General features: G+C 34.5%; 1 protein-coding gene across 1 annotated transcript in view; it reads right to left on the reverse strand.

Annotated features, from left to right (window-relative positions):
* GRIK2 (glutamate ionotropic receptor kainate type subunit 2) overlaps nt 1–23,487 on the reverse strand; it is a 622,787-nt gene that overhangs the window by 203,849 nt on the left and 395,451 nt on the right. The window contains exon 10 of the mRNA XM_077760692.1: nt 3,210–3,416. Coding sequence (XP_077616818.1) covers nt 3,210–3,416 — 207 coding nt within the window. The remainder of the gene's footprint in view (nt 1–3,209; nt 3,417–23,487) is intronic.

Consider the following 23,487-nt stretch of genomic DNA (forward strand, 5'->3'; position numbering starts at 1 on the left):
TTTTAAATTTTTTAAAATGTTTTATTTATTTTTGAAGGAGAGATAGAGACAGCGTGAAGATAGCTCCAGGCTCTGAGCTAGCTGTCAGCACAGAGCCTGACGCGGGGCTCGAACTCATGGACCGTGAGATCATGACCTAAGCCGATGTTGGACGCTTAACCGACTGAGTCACCCAGGCTCCCCTAAAGAAAAGTAATTGATTGTTTATTTGTTTTGTTGTTCTTCTTTTAACCAAATCCTAACATCTCCTTATAGATAGATAATAGATAGATAGATAGATAGATAGATAGATAGATAGATAGATAGATAAATAGATAGATGATAGGTAGGTAGGTAGACAGAAATAGATACAAATCTCCCTTATTCCTATACTCTTGATAATAAACTTTGTAATTAATACCAATGAGATATTTTCAAAATGTTGTGAAAACTGCCTATATTTGCTACTTCCATTAGTAAGAACTTTTATTTAGGGTACAGTTTTCATGGTTTTTTTAAAGTAAAATATATTTTGTTATTTTGTAGAATATTTAGCAATAATTACATGCCTTAATATTATGGAAAATGTCGAAATAAACTTAAATGTTACAAAACACAAAGCAAAATGCAGTATTATTGTTTTTAAAAAAATAAGACTTTATTTCAAAGAGATGAATTAATTGGCACTGCCAACTAGGAAATTATGAAATAATGCTTTCTTGGCCAAAGAAGGAATGTCTGGCTTATTCAACTACTTAACTAAATAAAATGTCTATCCCCAAGCCAATATACTTAAAATACTATATTTTATACAGTATCTTTATTTTATGCTTTTTGCATGTAGAATTCTCTCATCTCTAAAGATAAGAAGTATCCTACGTTAGTCTAGAAATTTTTCTATCATAAAATTTAGAGTTTGTATCACTCATTCTTTCTATTGATTATGAAGTTAGCATTATAAAAGTGGAAAACAAATAAATTGTTGCACAATCACACTATAATTTGCAAATAGGACTAAATATTTCAAGATAATAAATCACTAAATACTAGTTAATTTAAAACGACAACTCTTTCTAATTGAACCATACATCCCTCTTAAATTGTTTATATTTAAGGGCAAAAATAGTATATACTTTGAAGAGAATTATTTAAGGAAATACATACTTGAATTATATAATTGCTCTTTGTCATTATTAACCCTTGACCATCAAAAAAAATTTTTTTAAAGTAAATCTTTTAGCAATCTACCAAAGGTAATGATAATGATGAGAAAAGAGACTTACGTGATCAATCAGTTCACGGACCATTCCATTCCACTGTCCATTGGCATCATCTTGGGCCCCATATTTCCCATCCTCCACAAGTCTAATTTCATATGTAAAGCCAAGGATTGTAGATAACTCTCTGAGGAGGTCAATACAATAGCCCTCAAATCGATCATTCCCATAGAGAGGTTTGTCAGACTTCTTAAACAGGACATAGGGTTCTTCCTGGAAAGTAAACATGGAGGTGAGAGGTAAAAACATGAAAGTAGGAGGTGATAGTTAATTATGAAACTATTAGAAATAAAGCTTTCCTTAAAAGATAGAATATTTCACATTAATTTAGAAAAACAGACAATTTTATTTTCTCCTAATTGTAATTAATATAGTATGAAAACCTAAGAAGGGAGATTACCTTGGGAATATTTGTGCTTCCAAGGAGAATATGTAACTATAATAATTTCATCATTACTACATAATAAAAATATAATATGTTTTATATCCCACATAATATATCTTATGTCTTACATAAGTGGTAGTATATAATATGACATATGCCATAAAATATGTAGTACTTAAGACATAATTCACATGATCACAATATCCCAGTTTGAATTATTTCATTTAATCAATATCTGCTGTGCTATTTCAGTGGGATATATTGACAGACAAATGAAAAAAATCACTGCCTAATAACCTACTATGTGCTAAAAACTAGAGTATGGACTTTTATATATTACCACATTTTGTCTGAACAACCATGAAAATTATAACTATTATATTTATTTATAGGAAAAAATAGTAGCTTACTTTGGAATATAGAAAAAAAAACCCTTTATCAAGTATTTATACATTTATCCAACAGTATTTTATGAAGCACCTACTANCACCCAGGCTCCCCTAAAGAAAAGTAATTGATTGTTTATTTGTTTTGTTGTTCTTCTTTTAACCAAATCCTAACATCTCCTTATAGATAGATAATAGATAGATAGATAGATAGATAGATAGATAGATAAATAGATAGATGATAGGTAGGTAGGTAGACAGAAATAGATACAAATCTCCCTTATTCCTATACTCTTGATAATAAACTTTGTAATTAATACCAATGAGATATTTTCAAAATGTTGTGAAAACTGCCTATATTTGCTACTTCCATTAGTAAGAACTTTTATTTAGGGTACAGTTTTCATGGTTTTTTTAAAGTAAAATATATTTTGTTATTTTGTAGAATATTTAGCAATAATTACATGCCTTAATATTATGGAAAATGTCGAAATAAACTTAAATGTTACAAAACACAAAGCAAAATGCAGTATTATTGTTTTTAAAAAAATAAGACTTTATTTCAAAGAGATGAATTAATTGGCACTGCCAACTAGGAAATTATGAAATAATGCTTTCTTGGCCAAAGAAGGAATGTCTGGCTTATTCAACTACTTAACTAAATAAAATGTCTATCCCCAAGCCAATATACTTAAAATACTATATTTTATACAGTATCTTTATTTTATGCTTTTTGCATGTAGAATTCTCTCATCTCTAAAGATAAGAAGTATCCTACGTTAGTCTAGAAATTTTTCTATCATAAAATTTAGAGTTTGTATCACTCATTCTTTCTATTGATTATGAAGTTAGCATTATAAAAGTGGAAAACAAATAAATTGTTGCACAATCACACTATAATTTGCAAATAGGACTAAATATTTCAAGATAATAAATCACTAAATACTAGTTAATTTAAAACGACAACTCTTTCTAATTGAACCATACATCCCTCTTAAATTGTTTATATTTAAGGGCAAAAATAGTATATACTTTGAAGAGAATTATTTAAGGAAATACATACTTGAATTATATAATTGCTCTTTGTCATTATTAACCCTTGACCATCAAAAAAAATTTTTTTAAAGTAAATCTTTTAGCAATCTACCAAAGGTAATGATAATGATGAGAAAAGAGACTTACGTGATCAATCAGTTCACGGACCATTCCATTCCACTGTCCATTGGCATCATCTTGGGCCCCATATTTCCCATCCTCCACAAGTCTAATTTCATATGTAAAGCCAAGGATTGTAGATAACTCTCTGAGGAGGTCAATACAATAGCCCTCAAATCGATCATTCCCATAGAGAGGTTTGTCAGACTTCTTAAACAGGACATAGGGTTCTTCCTGGAAAGTAAACATGGAGGTGAGAGGTAAAAACATGAAAGTAGGAGGTGATAGTTAATTATGAAACTATTAGAAATAAAGCTTTCCTTAAAAGATAGAATATTTCACATTAATTTAGAAAAACAGACAATTTTATTTTCTCCTAATTGTAATTAATATAGTATGAAAACCTAAGAAGGGAGATTACCTTGGGAATATTTGTGCTTCCAAGGAGAATATGTAACTATAATAATTTCATCATTACTACATAATAAAAATATAATATGTTTTATATCCCACATAATATATCTTATGTCTTACATAAGTGGTAGTATATAATATGACATATGCCATAAAATATGTAGTACTTAAGACATAATTCACATGATCACAATATCCCAGTTTGAATTATTTCATTTAATCAATATCTGCTGTGCTATTTCAGTGGGATATATTGACAGACAAATGAAAAAAATCACTGCCTAATAACCTACTATGTGCTAAAAACTAGAGTATGGACTTTTATATATTACCACATTTTGTCTGAACAACCATGAAAATTATAACTATTATATTTATTTATAGGAAAAAATAGTAGCTTACTTTGGAATATAGAAAAAAAAACCCTTTATCAAGTATTTATACATTTATCCAACAGTATTTTATGAAGCACCTACTATGAGCCAGTCCTCTGTATAAAAGAGAAATTTCTGAGTCATGAAATTAATTATATATGAGGAAATTAATAATAAATGCCTAAACAAGTAGGACACATAATTTCTGATATTGATAAATGGTATAAAAACTTAAAATAGGGCAATAGGATACAGAACAACCTCAAGGTTCTTGGCAAGATAAGAGAAAACAAGACAAAATTGAGTAACATGTCTGGAAGTCTTTAATGAGGAGATGAGATATGAGGTAGAAACTGAAAGATGAAAAAGAGTCCAGCCATTTGAAAATCTGACAGAAGAGCATTTCAGGTCAAGGATACAGCAAGTAAAAGCCTTAAGGCCAATATAACACGAGTGTTCCAGAAAGAGGACTACAGCCATCAATGTGACAGAAATCACATCCAGTAAGTGAGGGAATTAGTTGAACAAGGTCAGAAATGTAGAGAAGGTGAGGAGCCAAATCTTGTAAGGCTCTGCACAACAGGCCCTGTTAAAAATTTTTAAGTTTAATTAAGTACCAAGAGAATCTGTGCATTAGCATACTTTTGTGGGAGCAGGTGGAATATTGTTATCTATATCCAGATATCTTGTATCCAGAGTGCAATTGGCTCTACTACTTATTACTATTTGACCATGGGTAAAGACTCTGGAAGGTTCTCTCTTAGAGAAAGACACTACAGAGTGTAAAAACTTAAGAGGCTGCAATGCCAGTCCATCTAGAAAGATGATCACCCTATTCCCAATCCCTGGAGAACAATACTCATGGCCATGAGGGCCATCACACCTAAGGGCATTTTAGATATGACAGTAATGCATCCTCTTGCCCACACTCATCTCAGAAATAAGGCTAATTCCATTTTTCCTCTCATCACTGTTGACCTGGCTTATCCCTCTTCTGTTTCATACATACTGCACCCTGACCAGTTTGCTTTCTTCTGACACTCCTACACACTGCCACTGTGTGCTAAAGAACTCCTGCTTAGAGATCGGCACACTGTTCCACATTTTTAACTAATTTTTGGAATTCCCTTCATCTTTGTGCTTTATTGGGCCCATATCTTGATTAACACTGCTTCTCCTTCAGCCCTCTTTCCTGGAGATTAACTTTTTTTGATATATAAAACCCATTAAACTTTTAGAAAATAAAAGCGTAGGAGAGGGGCGCCTGGGTAGCTCAGTTGGTGAAGTGTCCAACTTCGGCTCAGGTCATGATCTCGAAGTCTGTGGGTTCGAGCTCAGCATCAGGCTCTGTGCTGACAGCTCAGAGCCTGGAGTCTGCTTCAGATTCTGTCTCCCTTTCTCTCTGGCCCTTCCCTTTCTTGTACTCTATCTCTCTCTCTCTCAAAAATAGACATTAAAAATTTTTTTAAAGCATAAGAGGAAATCTTTAGACTTGACATAAAATGCACAATCATAGAAGAAAAAATGAAAATTGGACTTTATAACACTTTTTTTGCTCTGTGAAAGACACCATTAAAATTATAAAGACAAGCTACTGAGCATAAAATACAGCACTCATTTATTTATTTATTTTTAATTTAAATCCAAGTTAGTTAACATATAGTGTAATAATGATTTTAGAAATAGAATTTAGTGATTCATCACTTATATATAATACCCGGTACTTATCCTAACAAGTGTCCTCCATAATGCCCCTTGCCCATTTCACCCATTCCCCCACCCAACTCCCTGCCAGCAACCCTCACTTTGTTCTCTGTATTTAAGAGAATCTTAAGGTTTGTTTCCCTCTCTGTTTTTATCTTATTTTTGCTTCCCTTCTCCTATGTTCATCTGTTTTGTTTCTTAAATTCCACATGAGTGAAATCATATGTTATTTATTTCTCTGATTTATTTAGCTTAGCATAACATACTCTAGTTCCATCCACGTTGTAGCAAATGGCAAGATTTCATTCTTTTTGATTGCTGAGTGATATTCCATTATATTTATCAGTTGATGGACATTTGTGCTCTTTCTATACTTTGGCTATTGTTGATAGTGCTGCTATAAACATTGGGGTGCACGTGCCCCTTCGAATCAGCACTCCTGTGTCCTTTGGATAAATATCTACTGGTGCAATTGCTGGGCTACAGGGTAGTTCTATTTTTAATTTTTTGAGGAAACTCCAAACTGTTTTCCCAGAGTGGCTGCACCAGTTTGCATTCCCACCAACAGTGTAAAAGCTTCCTTTTTCTTCTCATCCTCTCTAACATCTATTGTTGCCTGAGTGTTAATTTTAGCCATTCTGACAGGTGTGAGGTGGTATCTCATTGTGGTTTTGATTTGTATTTCCCTGACGATGAGTCATGTTGCACATTTTTTCATGTGTCTGTTAGCCATCTGGATATCTTCTTTGTAGAAGTGTCTATTCATGTCTTTTGCCTATTTCTTCACTGGATTATTTGTTTTTTATCTACAAGTTCTTTATAGATTTTCGATATTAACCCTTTGTCTGATATGTCATTTGCAAATATCTTCTTCCATTCTGTTGGTTGCCTTTTAGTTTTGGTGATTGTTTCCTTCTCTGTGCAGAAGCTTCTTATCTTGATGAGGTCCCAATAGTTTCTTTTTGCTTTTGTTTCCCTTGCCTCTGGAGACATGTGAAGTAAGAAGTTGCTGCAGCTGAGGTCAAAGAGGTTGTTGCCTGTTTTCTCTTGTTTTTCTTCTTGTCTTGTGTTTAGGTATTTCATTGGTTTTGAGTTTATTTTTGTATACAGTGTAAGAAAGTGGTTCATGTTCACTCTTCTGCATGTTGCTGTCCAGTTTTCCTAACACCATTTGCTGAAGAGACCATCTTTTTTTCCATGGGATAGTCTTTCCTCCTTTGTCAAAGATTAGTTAGTCATGTTTGTGAGTCTATTTCTGGGTGCTCTATTCTGCTCATTGATCTCTGTGTCTCTTTTGTGCATACCATACTGTCTTGATTGCAGCTTTGTAATACAACTTGAAGTCCAGAATTGTGATGCCTCCAGCTTTGGTTTTCTTTCTCAAGATTGCTTTGGCTATTTGGGGTCTTTTCCATTTCCATATCAATGTTAGGATTATTTGTTCTAGCTCTGTGAAGAATACTGGTGTTACTTTGATAGGCATTGTGTTGAATATGTAGATTGCTTTGGGTAGTATCAACATTTTAACAATATTTGTTCTCCAATCCATGAGCATGGAATGTTTTCCATTACTTTGTCTTCTTCGGTTTCGTTCATAAGCTTTCTACGGTTTTCAATGTTTAGATTTTTCACATCTTTGTGAAAAATTCTTTGATTTCTCTTTCTCTTGCTTCATTATTGGTATATAGAAATGCAACCTATTTCTGTACATTGATTTTATATCCTTGGAATTTTGCTGAATTAATTCATGGATCAGTTCTAGCAGTTTTTTCCACATAGAGTTTCATATCATCTACGAAGAGTGAACGTTTGACTTCCTTTTTTCCTATTTGGATACATTTTATTTCTTTGTTTTGTCTCATTGTTGAGACTAGAATTTCCAGGACTATGTTGAATAACAGTGGTGAGATTGGACATCCTTGTTATGTTCCTGATCTTAGGGGGAAAGATTTCAGTTTTTCCCCCATTGAGGATGATTTTAGATGTGGGTATTTCCTATATGACCTTTATGATCTTGAGATGTGGGAGCCCGACAGTGACCACAAGAAAGCGTGGTTAGGGACTTGGGGATGTGCCTGCACACGGGGCTCCCTGCCTGGGCAAAGCATGCCTGCAAACAGGATGCTCTGCCAGGAGGCCTGCACACAATATCCAAGTTTAATGGTCTGCTCGCAAACGAGGGAACATGCCCTCCTTAAAAGTAAGGAGAAGGCTGGAATTGTGGGCAGGCCTCTTAGTAAACATGTTGTGGTCGCTTCGTCCCTTTGCTACCCCCTGTCCTTGGAATGAGTTTTGCTACTTGCCCTTGTTTTGTAAAAGAATGCATTTTGTAAATTTCAGTTTGTATCTAGTTACCGGGGTATAAAATAAACTGCAAGAGGGGCTTGCGTAGAATTGTTCTTCCGGCCAGAGTTGTGTCTGTGTCTGTCTTTTGTGTGTGTCTTGTCCTTTGTGTCATTTCGTCCGCAACATTGAGATATTATCCTTCTATCCCTACTTTCTTGAGGGTTTTTATCAAGAAACGATGCATGGGGCGCCTGGGTGGCTTAGTCGGTTGAGCGTCCGACTTTCGCTTAGGTCATGATCTCACGGTTCGTGGGTTCGAGCCCCACGTCGGGCTCTGTGCTGACTGCCAGCTCAGAGCCTGGAGCCTGTTTCAGTCTGTGACTCCCTCTCTCTCTGACCCTCCCCTGCTCACGCTGTCTCTCTCCTAGAAATAAATAAAACATTAAACAAAAAAAAAAGAAACGATGCTTATTTTGTCAAATGCTTTTTCTATTTCTATTGAGAGTATCATGTTGTTTCTTATCCTTTCCTTTATTATTGTGATGTATCACTGATTGATTTGTAGATATTGAATCAGCCCTGCATCACAGGAATAAATCCCACTTGATCTTGGTGAATAATTCTTTTAATGTATTGTTGGATCCAGTTGGCTACTATTTTGTTGAGAATTTTTGCATCCATGTTCATCAGGGAAATCAGTCTGTAGTTCTCCTTTTTAGAAGGGTCTTTGATTTTGGAATCAAAGTACTGCTGGCCTTGTAGAATGAGACTGGAAACTTTCCTTCCATTTCTATTTTTTGGAACAGCTTCAAAAAAATAGGTGTTAACTTTTCTTTAAATGTTTGGTAGAATTCCCTTGGAAAGCTATCTGGACTTGGACTCTTGTTTGCTGGGAAATTTTTGGTTACTGATTCAATTTCCTTACTAGTTATGGGTCTGTTCAAATTTTCTTTCTTCCTGTTTCAGTCTTGATAGTTTATATGTTTCTAGGAATTTGCCTATTTCTCCTAGATCACCCAATTTGTTGGCATATAATTGCTTATAATAATCTCTAATTATTATTTGTATTTCTGCAATGTTGGTTGTGATCTCTCCTCTTTCATTCTTGATTTTATTTATTTGGATCCTTTCATTTTTCTTTTTGATCAGTCTAGCTAGGGGTTTATCAATTTTGTTAAGTCTTTTAAAGAACCAGCTCCTGGTTTCATTGATCTGTTATATTGGCTTTTTATTATTATTATTTCAATATCATTGATTTCTGCTCTAATCTTTATTATTTCCTGTCTTCTGCCGATTTAGGGCTTTATTTGCAGTTCTTTTTCCAGCTTTTTTAGGTGTAAGGTTAGGTTTTATATTTGAGACTTTTCTTCCTTCTTTACTAAGGCATGGATTGCTATATACATTCCTCTTATGTCCCCCTTTGCTCCATTCCAGAGATTTGGGACTGTCATGTTTTCATTTTCATTGGCTTCCATGTACTTTTAAATTTCTTCTTTAATTTCTTGGTTAATCCATTCATTCTTTAGTAGGATGTTCTTTAATCTCAAGGTATTCATGATCTTTCCAAATGTTTTCTTGTGGTTGATTTCAAGTTTCATTGTGTTATGGTCAGACAATATTCAAGGTATAGGGCACTTGGGTGGCTCAGTTGGTTAAGCGTCCAACTTCAGCTCAGGTCATGATCTTATGGTTTGAGTTCGAGCCCCGCATCAGGCTCTGTGCTGACAGCTCAGAGCCTGGAGCAGCCTGCTTCGGATTCTGTGTGTGTGTCACTCTCTGCCCCTCCCCCACTCACACTCTGTCTCTCTCTCTCTCAAAAACAAACATTTTTTAAAAAAGAAAATATGCAAAGTATTATCTCAATCATTTTGTACTTGTTGATGGCTGATTTGTAACTCAGTATATGATCTATTTTGGAGAATGTTCCATATTTGCACATAAACATGTGTATTCTGCTGTTGAAGGATGAAATGTTCTGAATATAACTGTTAAGTACATCTTCCCCAATGTGTCATTCAAAGCCATTGTTTCTTTATAGATTCTCTGCTTATATGATCCTTCCATTGCTTTAAGTGGGATGTTTAAGTCCCTACTATTATGGTATTATTAACAACGTGTTTCTTTATGTTTGTTATTGATTTAGATATTTGGGTGCTACAACATTGGGAGTATAAATATTTACAATTGTTAGATCTTCTAAGTGGATAGATCCCTTAATTATGTTATAATGTCCTTCTCCATCTCTTGATACACTCGTTATTTTAAAATCTAGCTTGTCTTATATAAGTATGACTACTCCAGCTTTCTTTTGATGACTATTAGTGTGATAGATGATTCTTCGTTCCCTTACTTTCAATCTGCAGGTGTCTTTAGATCTATCTACTATTTTCTACTACCTATACTTTGTGCCAGACCCTGTTCTGTGTGCTTTCCTTGGATAAACTTATTTATTTCTCATTATAACCATGTGAAGTCCATAATATTATTATTTCTATTTTACAAATGAAGAAATTGTGGGCATGAGTGCTTTTGGCTAGGTCAATAGCCAGCATACAAACTAGGGAGTCAGGTTATTGGACCATTTGCCTCCACAGCATACTTTCTATGTTAAATGGCTTCTAATGATCATTTCCAAACTCCATGTGAATGCATAATTGCATATAGCTCTCTAGATAACTTAACATATATTGTATGACTTTATTATTTTTTCAATCACTGAGATTAGCTACTAAGTTAATGTAATGCATGTAAAATGGTAATACATTTACTAATTGAACAATGCAATCAAAACAACATTGCAGAAAAGTAGTAAATATATAATCCAAAAAACTCATACTCTACATCACAAGTAAGAACACATTTTTTAATTCTTTTTTAAAAGTTATTTATTTATGTTGAGAGAGAGTGCAGACGGGGCAGAGAGATAGAGAAGGAGAAAGAGAGAATCCTAAGCAGGTTCTGCAGTGTCAGCACAGAGTCCGATGCGGGGCTCGAGCTCATGACCTGAGATGAAACCAAGAGTGAAACACTTCACTGAGCCACCCTGGTGCCCCAGAAAGAACATATTTTTAACATGAAAGTGCTTCAAGAATTTGTGAAAATAGCAATTGTAAGCCTAATAGATTAAGGTAGTAATATAACTGTCTAAAAAATGTAATATTTGCATTATTAAGGCATCATTATCTCCATTTAAAATCTATGTTCCAAAATATTTATGGTATATTTTTCACACAAACTCACTTGCACATTAGAAAAAATTACATTAGTGCTTACTGAAGTATATTTGAGGCACATGATGGATATATGTGCACAAGGTACAAAAGCAAAACAAAATTTTTTAAAAATTATTATGCTATTTAATTCTCATTAATTCAGTTTTTCCTAGTAAGTATCCTAGCTATTAACTTGATTTCCTCCACCATAAGCTAATAAGAAAACTTCTGTCAGGGGCAAATAAATTTGCTGATCCCTGTGAGATTAAAGTCTATTTAGATATATATTTTAAAGAGGTTTTCATATCACTAGAAAAAAAAAATGTGGTTTGAGTGCATCTTTTTAGTATTTATGGGTCTCCACAATGTCAAATACCATTCTTCCCATATTTAATTTTGATAAGTAAGACACCGTTTTCCAGTTGTGATTCCTATCTTCAGCTACATTGTGTCACAAGATAGTTTACATCAAATTATGACTCTCCTTTAGACTCTCTTTCTCTGTTTCACACAGCACAAGGATAAATAATAACCTCATGTAGGAAAAGAAAAATGGTACCAGAAGCAATTACTGTACCACATACTGAGTTCAATGAATAATATGATAAAACTCTCCTGGGCAACTTTACTGATTTCTCATACAGTCTTAAATCTCCACATCAGCATTTGCTAGAGGTAAAAGCACTTCATTTCACTGGCATCTGTAATAAAGATTTGTCAGCATTTCCACTATCAAACCCAGTTTTAAGGAACCCAATAACTCATGTATTTTTATCTGCATTAGACTGGGAGTTGGCAAAGAATATAACCAAAATGAAGTTCTAAAAAAGTAAAATATGTTTTAAGGTTGAGAGGACCAAAATGTTTTATTTAAATATAATAAAACTTTAAAATTTTTAAGTTATAACTCACATATCCTTCAGATATCTAGACCTAAATTATTTTTTCATATGCTAACCCCTGAACTATCATTGCCTTACTCATGATATTCAAAAGATGGGGACATAAAAATGCAGTTTAATTTTATAGATGTATAAACTACCCCTTGCCATTTCAATGAAAAGGCTAAACTAACACATTTATTTACTTATTCAAATACATATTGAACTATTATGTACCATCTTAGGCATCGGATATACAACAGTGAAAAACAAAACAATACGGGAAAGTTTCTGCCCTTCTGGAACTCCCAATCTAGTGGTGAATTTGAGATTTTTACCTATTTTATAGTATTTTGTATAATTCACAAGGCTACTTTGCTTCATTAATTACCACAGAAGAAATATCAACATACAAAACATTTTTGAAATATATGATTATGTTTTATTTTAGATCAGGACCTGTGACACTGTGGCCCTTAAATAATTTGGGAGAACAGAAACAGATTACTTAGCCTTAGTCTGGTTCTGAATTTACCCTCATTACAAAACAACTTTTAAATGGCAACCACCTGAAACTCCAGTTGCTATGGGTAACAGCATCAAAGCATTTAAGAGATAGTTTTGATGGTTCTTAATTTTTCCTTAATGAAGATAGGGTTTTTTTCTCTCAAGCACGCACACACACATCTTTTTATTTTTCTATTTTTTGAATTTATTTTATTTTGAGATAGAGACAGAAAGAGAGAGAGAGAGAGAGAGAATCCTAAGCAGGCTCCATCCTTCCAGCACAGAACCCAACATGGGGCTCAGATTCACAAACTGTGAGATCATGACCTGAGCTGAAATCAAAAGACAGACGCTTTTGATTGGCCTGAGCCACCTAGGCTCCCCAACACCTTTATTAAAAAATAACATTCATATGGGTCAAATGAAAATGGCAAAATGGTTACCATAATAACATCAGGTTAAAATAAAATTATAGAGATTAAACTTAAAACTGAAGCAATTTATGTGTTCCTGAGAATCATTTATCTCTCTCAATTTTTGTAGTCTTATATACATACTCTGTGTATCCTACACTACCCTCACACTAAAGGCATCAAATAATAAATAATACTTTAATAGAGCAACTTGGTTTTTAAAGAGTTTGGAGATCAAAATGGAGGCTGTGAAGTTCATTGGAAGTGGAAGGCTAATAAACGGGGAGCATAAAGGGTAGGGGCAATGATTCTGCTGCCATTGGCTCCTGGAGAAGTTGAGTCAGTTCTGTAGAACTACACAACTTACACAGTAACATGAGGGAGAAAAAAGCAGATCTCCACATCTTACCCTGTAGTGCTTAAGAGAATACAAAGTGGAGAATTATACTTTCAAAAGAAAGATTAAGGATGAAAGGACATTACCATGGACAGACAGTAATACTAAGAAGACTTCTTCAGCAAGCAAGTTACCAACTTACAGTAACTATCTGACAATGGCCTATACTATTGCTCTCATAGGTGATACTTCTGGATAGATTAAGAATACATAATGTACAATGTGACCTAGAAACAATAACAACAACAAAAGCAACAACTTATGATATCAAAATCCTTTCTAATACTAATATATATTTCCAATTTGCATGTTTTGATTTTAAGTAGCCACCATCATTCCTGTATGGAATAGTGACCTATAAATAAAAATAGCAACTCTAAAGATGGTCAGTGAATTACCATTCTCTTCTAGGAGTACAATTCTAAGCTTAACAAGATGCAGGTAGCTACCTATATCTACATTTGATAACTTCATGATAAAATATAAATGTAAAATATTTTGTTTTTCACCTAATATTTTATCTACCAACCCATCCATACATGCATTCATTAAACAAATATTTTTATGTGGATTCTATATAAAGATTTCTAGTATAGAGGTCAGCAAATTTTCACTTAAAAACCAGATAGTGAATATTTTTATCTTTGTGGATAGTAAGGTTGCAACCACCCAACTGCCACATAGAGCAAAAGTAGCCTTAGAAGCAATGAATAAGTTGGCAAAATAGTCAGTTTTTAGGGATGCACATTTTAGGAACTCTGGAATCTAATAAAAAAAACATCAACCATGGGAATGTTTTGTAAAGAGAAAAACTGCAGAATTTTGGTAGAAGAGCTCTGTGGCATATTGATATATCCTATTACTATTAACCTCCACTCCCAGTTCTGTAGCAGAATTGAGGATGGCAGCCTGCATTCCTAGTGCAGGTTGTGGGTACCAGAGGGGATGGTATGGGCCTACATTTGAAGAAGAGAATTCTGTACTTTGACCTGAAGGATTGGCTCAAGGGTTTGCCTTTGTTTCACCTACACAGGAGCTTTCCAAGGGCTGAAGCTGCTTCATAGGTGGGGTATTTTCATAACATGTAGACGCAAATATATTAGCCATTTCCTCCTGTGCAAGATAATAGCAGAGACTAGAAACAGATAAAAATGTCTGCATAGAAGGATGAAATACTTTCCTGAGGAAAGAAATACTTAGAATTAGGGCTATAAAATGTCCCTGCATAATCAAGGGATTCTCGAAGGCCATGCACATGCCTACAGCAGGATGTATGTTCAGAAAATACCTGGGAGACCTTAAGCATTTACCTCTGGCTGGATTTCAGGCTCTATCTAAGCAGAAAAGGAAGGATAGGGCATAACTCTAAACTGCTTAACTAAATAAACAGTGAAAACTAGAGACATTTATGAAAGGAAGTGGAGAACACACAAATAAATGGAAAAATATTCTGTGTCCATGGACTGGAAGGATTAATATTGTTAAAATTTTTATATTCCCCAAAGCAATCCACAGATTCAAAACAGTCTCTATCAAAATTCCCATGACAGTTTTCACAGAACTAGAACAAATACTTCTAAAATTTGTGTGGAACCACAAATTACCCCAAAGAGCCATATAATCTTGGAAAAGGAAGAACAGGGCCAGAGATATCACATCCCCTGATTTAAAACTCCACTACAAAGTTAGAGTAATCAAAATAGTATGGTATTGGCATAAAGCCAAATACATAGATTAATGGAATAGAGTTCAGAAATAAACTCATCCATATATGGGAAATTAACTTATGACAAAGGAGTAAAGAATATACAGTGGAGAAGACATGGAACAACACTGTAAAGGAAACTTTGCTAGGGTTAGTAGTCTGCTGCTGTCCTTTTGAAATTCTTAATACCTTTCTAACAAGAGATCCTCATTTTCATTTTACAGTGGGGGCAGAAATTATGTAGACAGTCCTATATGCAGTCAGAAATGAACTATTGAGTTAAACAAGGAGTAGAGTAAATGAAAATATTTTGAAGAGAGAAAATGATTCATATGGATACTAGAAAGAATGATATTCATTCTTTTAATTACTGTATGATCTAAGTGAAAAGAAAGTGTGAAACAAACAAAAAAAGATAGGGGAGATAATATCATGAGTACCTAAGTTAGAAAAACCTTCACTTCAGTAAAATTCTGAGAAAATTTTCTGGATGTAATCACTGTGGATCATCAGTGTTTGAATTCATATCCTGCTTAGATGACATCTCTTTCCTGAGATTATTTTTAAGCACCTACTAAAAATCAACTTTGATGTAGTTAATGAGGTTAGAATCCCCTCCCTCCCCAGAATATTCTCCCTTTATGTATTTTCTCAGTATTTAGATATTGGACAAGGACATGATTTATCATATGATTGCAAAGTGGAGTTTTCAATCATTAGGATTATGTTTCTTATCATTTTAGTGCAACAATCTGAGTTTGAAGGCTCTTTGTCTTAAAAAGAATCCAATATTAGCTGCTCTCTAGCTCTATTTACATTTCTCCATAAAGCATGGAAACAGGATGATTAAAGAACAGACTAGAATACTAACTGGTTTTCTACCCTCACCCTTTCCCAAGATTGAACAAATAATGGCAACCTCTTCAAGACTCCAGAATATGCATGTGAAACAGTCATACAAGAAAATCCTTGTGCAGTGAGAATTATCCATCAATGGTCAGTAGTAGTTAGCAGCATGTGTTTTATGTAATAGATGGTAGATTTAACATTCAACTGCTGCCCTTTGGAATCAATAAAATCAACAAATGTTTATTGAGTACCTATCATTTAAAAGAGAATACTTACTTTAGAACAGAGTTGCTTCTCCTAAGCACCTTTTTAATTTAGTTAAAAATAGAGAATTGCACAGAAAAATGCAAATTAATAACATATGTTTTCATATAAGTGCCTAAGGAATAAATTATATAGGTAAAAGGACCATTAGGTGCCAGCAAAAGGAAAGTAAAGATGTCTCAAACTGGTTAGATGAATCATCCCAGAGAAAAGGCCACCAGAAAAATGGAATGTAGAATGAATAAAAATTAGTACATGGATAGAAGTAAAAGTTGCTTGGGCAAGAGAAATGAAGTGAGAAAAGTCATAGAAAAGAATCTTACTGGTGCATGGCCTGAAGAAAAACAGTGATGGTTTTCATAAGAGGAAGATTTTTGAAAGCCTTGGAGGAAAATTGTAAATGTGAGCACTAGTCATCACTCTAATTTTAGATTACTTTGTACCCACTTACTGTTATCATTTACTGATAATTTTGTGCCAGGGACTATGTTATATATTTTTTCAAAAATTTATCTTTAATACAAACTTCAAGTTGCATGCTGCATGCTATTATTACCCTTATAATAAACTTATGGTAACTTGTCCAAGGTAAAATCATCTTCATAGTGGCAGACTCAAGAATCAAGCCTAGATTTTCTGACTTCCATTTGTCCCTTCAACCTACAAAAAACCCTTTCTCAATTAGGCATTTAATTCAGATACCAAGTATTAACTAATTATAGAAATTAGTTAAATACCAAGTATTAGCTAATTATAGAAATGGTCTGCTCCTCTACTGTTCATTGGTGGGCCAAACAGTTCTTGGCTTTGCATATGTAAGTAAATTACATCATATTTATCAACAAAGACTTCAAAATTATTATGGTCTAACCTAATGATGTCCATAGTATATTCTTCTGGGAAATTATCCCCAAAGGTTTGTTTTCAAGAAAACATTCTGCAATTAAAAATATTTGGAAATTCTACATGTTTTCCTTCCTTTGAGATATCCACAATACATATGAACTTACTAGATATTCAGTGATAAAGAAACCTTATAAATTTACATTAACTCAGCATTTTCCAAAAACTACTTAACCACAGTATAGTTGTAGGGTGTCTCTGTGTCACATACCTGTAAGAACTGTGGAGCATGCTCTGAAATTCTGATGTAACCAAATAATAAACTTGGAATGTTATTGCTACAGGGCACAGAGAGTGCTTGCTGTATTTTGAAAGTGGTATTTTGTCTGTGATGTCAGAGAGTTTCATATTTCCCCAAAATTGCAAATTTAAACATTCAAAAGGCAAAATATAAATTTAGACTTGTTTAAATAACACAAAGCTGTGACATATAATAAGGACATATTTTATGGTCTGTGGCTTTAGTTACATTTGAATGAAGTATAAAATATTCTGTATACAATATGAAATGTTTTCCAAACAGCAATGTGGCAAAGGCATTACTTTTCTATTAGTTCACAGATTAAGTGGTGAAAAATATTTTGTTTGTTTGTCTGATATTGGTTTATTCGACAAGATGGTGAAAAGAAATTCATGAGTTGTTGTTTTTTAACCAATTACTACATAAAACCAAAGCTAGGAGAGCTCAGAACATAAAATTTATAGGACCCAAGTTAATAATACTCATTCTTGGTTAGGCATGTAATTAATGACATAAATCAATGGCATAAATGCCTTATAAGAAGTGTATCTAATGAAATACATCGACTGATAAATGGATAAGGACCTGGGGACTCATCTGTTATTCTGGATTTCTAGGGTAAATCACATTAGGGATGACAGTAAGGCAAAATACATAGACATTTTCTACCAGGAGAAGAGGTCTGTACCTTTCTTTTGAGTCATTGTGGTGGGGTTAGGAAATAGTCTGTCATTAAGAGTACTAGTTAAATTTCAAATAGAGAGAAATAATTAGGAATCCAAGTCAAGTAATCAAGCACGGATTGAAAACACAAAGATCAGAACCTGAGTATCAGATATTGATCAGAAAGTAAAATTAGGTTGGGGGTATATTACATAATTCAGGAATTACAGGACTTGAAATTCTCATGATAGTCATGAGCAAGTTTTAGAAGAAAATCCATAGAAATATCAGGAAAGGAAACAAATGTATAGTGGTGTAGATTCACTGAAATAATACATGTGCTCTCTAAGTTGGCAATATCACAAATATTCATGACACCAACTGCTATCTAGTTTGATAACTCCAAATCTCATTCACAGCCCAAATCATTCTTTTCAGTTATGGAACTACATATCTAACTGCCAACTTAGATAAATATACCACAGGAAATTTAAATATAATATATTCAAAATTAAATTCATCTTTTATTACCCCAATTCTGCTTTTTTACATCAATAATGTTTCCAGCAATGTTTATCAGAAAAATAAAAGTCTTCCTAATCTCTGACCTCTATTTTTCTTTTTCTTTTTTCTAAAAGAGAGAGAGAGAGGCAGCGTGAGGAGGGGAGGGTCAGAGAGAGGGAGATAAAGAATCCAAAGCAGGCTCCAGACTCTGAGCTAGCTGTCAGCAGACGTGGGGCTCGAACCCACGAACTGTGAGATCATGACCTGAGCCAAAGTTGGACATTTAACCGACTGAGTCACCCATGCGCCCCACCTCTGACCTCTTCTTAAACTCCAGTTTGTAAACTATTACTGCATATCTTCCATTTTCCACTCGATATATATTGTGATTGATGTCCTTCCCATCTAACCCTTCAGATATTTCCATGCTTTTTATTTTATCATCTCTTACTGTTGCAATATTCTCGTGGTTGGTCTCACCAAATCTTATCTCAAGAACTACAATTCTATCTCCAATTCTAAGATTTTTTTAAAGTCCCGTCTTGATCATATTGTCCATGTACTTTAAATCTTTCAAAATTACACCATCATAAATAGATTAAAATCTATATTCTTTCATAAGACCTACAAAACATCTACTCTTTTATTCTGTTGCCTGTCTGCTCCCCCTCATCCATCATTTCCCTTCCACATTCTCTGTGCTTGAACTGTAGTGGATTACTTATAGTTATTTATATGACTCAAGGCATTGTGAAAAGCAAGTTGTGGCACTGCCTCTCCTAGCTCCTTATCAAAGTAGTTCTAAGAATATGGGCCAAACACAAAAGCTCATAACAGTGAACGGTAAGAATAATAGAATCTTGCTGAAAGCTGATGGCATGGAATTAGATGTACACAGAAATTATGTATGGAGGATAACTGATATTGTAGGAATGTTGTAAAACAACTGGAGTAAAGGCACAATCATGATAAAAAATGGCTTCCTTCTACTTAAGAGATAAAGCATGTTATATTAGGCTCATAAGAAATAAGTTGTCGGGGCGCCTGGGTGGCTTAGTCGGTTAAGCGTCCGACTTTCGCTTAGGTCATGATCTCACGTTCGTGGGTTCGAGCCCCGCGTCGGGCTCTGTGCTGACTGCCAGCTCAGAGCCTGGAGCCTGTTTCAGTCTGTGACTCCCTCTCTCTGACCCTCCCCTGCTCACGCTGTCTCTCTCTCTCTCCTAGAAAAAAAAAAAAAAAAAGTAAGTTGTCAACTAGAGTGAAAAACCAGGGCTGGATGTTTTAATGAATTTTAGTTAAAAAAGAAAACTGGCCTCTTGCAATGGAAAACTGTAGATTCAAAATTCAGTCTGCTTTCTTTTTTTTTATTTTCTCTAAAATATTTTGTCATTTATTTCTGAGAGAGAGAGAGCATGAGCAGGGGAAAGTAAGAGAGAAAGGGAGACAAAGAATCCGAAACAGGCTCCAGGCTCTGAGATGTCTGTCAGCACAGAGTCCAATGTGGGGCTTGAACCAACAAACCGCGAGATCATGACCTAATCCAAAGTCGGATGCTTACCTGACTGAGCCACCCAGACACCCCTGCTTTCTTGTTAGACATAGGTGACACTACTGTTTGGTCACTGTAATAGTGTGGTGACTGTCAAGGGAGAGGGTCAAGTTGGTCTACTCATCCAGCTAGAATTCATGACCTTTTAAATTTTAATTCTTGAAAATATACAGAGTTATAATGCAATTGATGAAGAAACTCCACCTGTCATTTTGAAAAAATTGACATTGAATATAAAGTAACAGGAAAAAACAGTCTTAGTCTCCTGGAGACAGCTGAAAAAATGTTTTATTCTGTTCTCCATAAAGAGCCCTTGCCAGAGATCCATACCCTATACCAACTAGAAAAAAAAAAAAAAAAAAGGTAAATTCCTCAATACATTTCTAGGAAACTATTCATCCTCCCATACCCAGACTCTCTCAGAAAACTAAAGACGAAATTGAGTCCAAGAGACTCTGGATTCAGAGAGATTAGGAACTATGTTAAAACCTAGAGGAATAAATTAAAGTTTACATCAGTTAGGGGCACCTGGGTGGCTCAGTTGGTTAAGTGTTCGACTTTGACTCAGGTCATGATCTCACATTTCATGAGTTTCAGCCCCACATCAGACTCTGTGCCTACAGCCTGCTTTGGATTCTGTGTCGCCCTCTCTGTCCTTCCCCTTCTTGTGCTCTTTCTCTCTCTCAAAAATAAATAAACATTAAACAAACAAATAAAGAAATAATGTGCACATCAGTGAAAAGTAGGTTCTCCATTCTGTTTTCCCTTCTGAATTGAGAATGCTAGCTGCCAGGCTGTAGAATTCCTTTCAGAAATTATGCCACAAATAGAATAGATACATAGATTTAACTATTTGCTAGACCCTCCAGATGGAAGACCAACCAGATCTCCTCCCACAACACTCCTTGGTGTAGTTCACCTATTGGTTAATTCTCTTCATGTGCATAGTGCCTCCATTCCCATCTATGTTGCCTTACTCTAAAACCTGAATGGACACTTGAGAAAATTTGAGTGAAGCCTCTAACATCAAGACAGAAACAAAACAGAAAAATAAAAACACAAATGAAATTATATAAGGGATAGACAAGAAATTCAAAAAATCAAATAAAATGAATCAGTGCTAGTGAATGTATGAAAGCTTTTCAGAATTAAAACTAAAAGTAAACATAAATAAAGTGCACTGAAAAGAAATGAGTTACCAAGCCATGAAAAGATTTGGAAGAATCTTAAGTGAATATTACTAAGTGCAAGAAGCCAATCTGAAAAGGCCATATACTGCATGATTCCAAGTACACGACATTCTGGAAAAGGCTATGGGGACAATAAAAATGGTTGCCAGGCATTGGGTAGGGGGGTTAAGAGACAAACAGAGAATTTTCAGGGCTGTGAAAATACTCTATATGATACCCTTAATGGTGGATATATGTCATTATACATTTGTATATTTAAAATTTTCTAGTAACCACATTAAAAAACAAATGTGAGACACTGAGGTGGCTCAGTCAGTTAAGAATCTGACTCTTGATCTTGGCTCAGGTCATGATCTCACAGTTTGTAAGTTCAAGCCTCATATCGGGCTGTGCACGGATGGTACAGAGCCTGCCTGGCATTCTGTCTCTCCTTCTCTCTGCTCCTCCACCACTTGTTCTTGCTCTTTCTCAAAGTAAATAATAAACTTAAAAAAAAAAAAGAGTTAAAGTAACAGATAAAGTTAATTTTAATATATTTTATCTAACCTAATATATCCAAAATATTATATTTCAACATATAATCAATATAAAATTGAGATGTTTTCATTCCTTTTTAAAATATCAAATCTTTGAAAGCCAGTGTTGACTATACCAACAGCACATCTACATTCAGTCTAGCTAAATTTCAATAGCCATATGTGGCTATTTGCTACTATAATTGGAAAACACGGATCTAAACTCTAGATAATATTCAATAAAGTTAATTTTTAAAAATTTCATGCCCATTATCACATCTTAGTGAAATTTTCAAGCTTCAGAAATAACAAGATGATCCTAAAATTGTCCATAAGAGAGAAAAATACAGTTCAAAATCATAGAAAGGATCAGGAATCAGAACAACCATGCACATCTGAACAAGTGCAACAGGCGAAGACAAACAGAGCCATGCCATCCAAAGAATTCAACCTGTAATTCTATACACAGGAGGTAATGTTTTTCAATATACAAGATCTAAAATATTTGCCTCTGGGTGCCTGAGTGGCTCAGTCGGTTAGGTGTCTGACTTGAGCTCAGGTCATGATCTCCGGTTCATGCATTTGAGCCCCGTGGTAGGCTCTGTGCTGCCAGCCAGAGCCTGGAGCCTGCTTTGGATTCTGTGTATCCCTCTCTCTCTGTTCCTCCCCCACTCATGCCGTGTCTTTCTCTGTCTCTCAAAAATGAATAAACGTTAAAAAAATTAAATAAATAAAATAAATGTTAGCCTCTCATGTGACCTTCTTCAGGATGGTATTCCCACTTGCACTCTAACAAATTAAAAAAAATAATTTACAAAAGTCCTAGGATCCAGGAAATGGGTCTCCAGTAAAGGAGAAAGGCAAATAGAATGACAGCTGAGTAAGAGCCTAAACCAGTTTGCTGCAGAGCACGGCTTCAAGCATGGCTTCAAAGTATGCCTCCAAAGACATATAAGAAACCTGTATGTAATCTGGTGCCTCTGCCAATATGAAGAGAAGGTTTTTGAAGCTTAGAAAGACTGTTTGAGGATGAATTAGTGGTATTTTCATAAAAAGCTGCAAATTGATTTTGAAAAGTTTTTTACCTAGGTCCACCCTGGCCAAAATAAATACATAAAATTCAATCACAAAGATAAAGGAAAAATAGTTTTATAAGCATTAAATTTTGGAAAATAAAACTGGCTAAACAGAAAAGGAGAATTATACAATGAAAAAATATTAGAAGAGTTTTCAAGTAAAAAACCTTGAAAAATTTAAGAATTTTATATTCTAGCCATTTTGCCATGTAATTTATTGAAGGATTGAAAATTACCATACATACATTCCTCATTTAAAGAAAAAGGAAAAAGTATTTTCTTTAAAATTTTTATTAATGTTTATTTTTGAGACAGAGAGAGACAGAGCATGAACGGGGGAGAGGCAGAGACTGAGACATAGAATCCCAAGGAGGCTCCAGGCTGTGAGCTTCAGCACAGAGCCTAATGCAGAGCTTGAACCCATGAACTGTGAGATCATGACCTGAGTTGAAGTCAGACACTCAACTGACTGAGCCACCCAGGCGCCCCTGAAAAAAGTATTTTCTGACATCAATCAAATAATACCCCAAGGAATGGCAAAGTTGACATTTAAGAACCCATAAACACTACATTCAGGAAAACTAAGTCTAAATTTCTCTCAATACAGTTCAAGAAGTGTGTGGAATTTAAAAAGAATTTTCCTGGGTATCTTAGGAGT

The sequence above is a fragment of the Crocuta crocuta genome, unplaced genomic scaffold (genome assembly GCF_008692635.1).
Source record: "Crocuta crocuta isolate KB4526 unplaced genomic scaffold, BGI_CrCroc_1.0 scaffold401, whole genome shotgun sequence".
Lineage (NCBI taxonomy): Eukaryota > Metazoa > Chordata > Mammalia > Carnivora > Hyaenidae > Crocuta > Crocuta crocuta.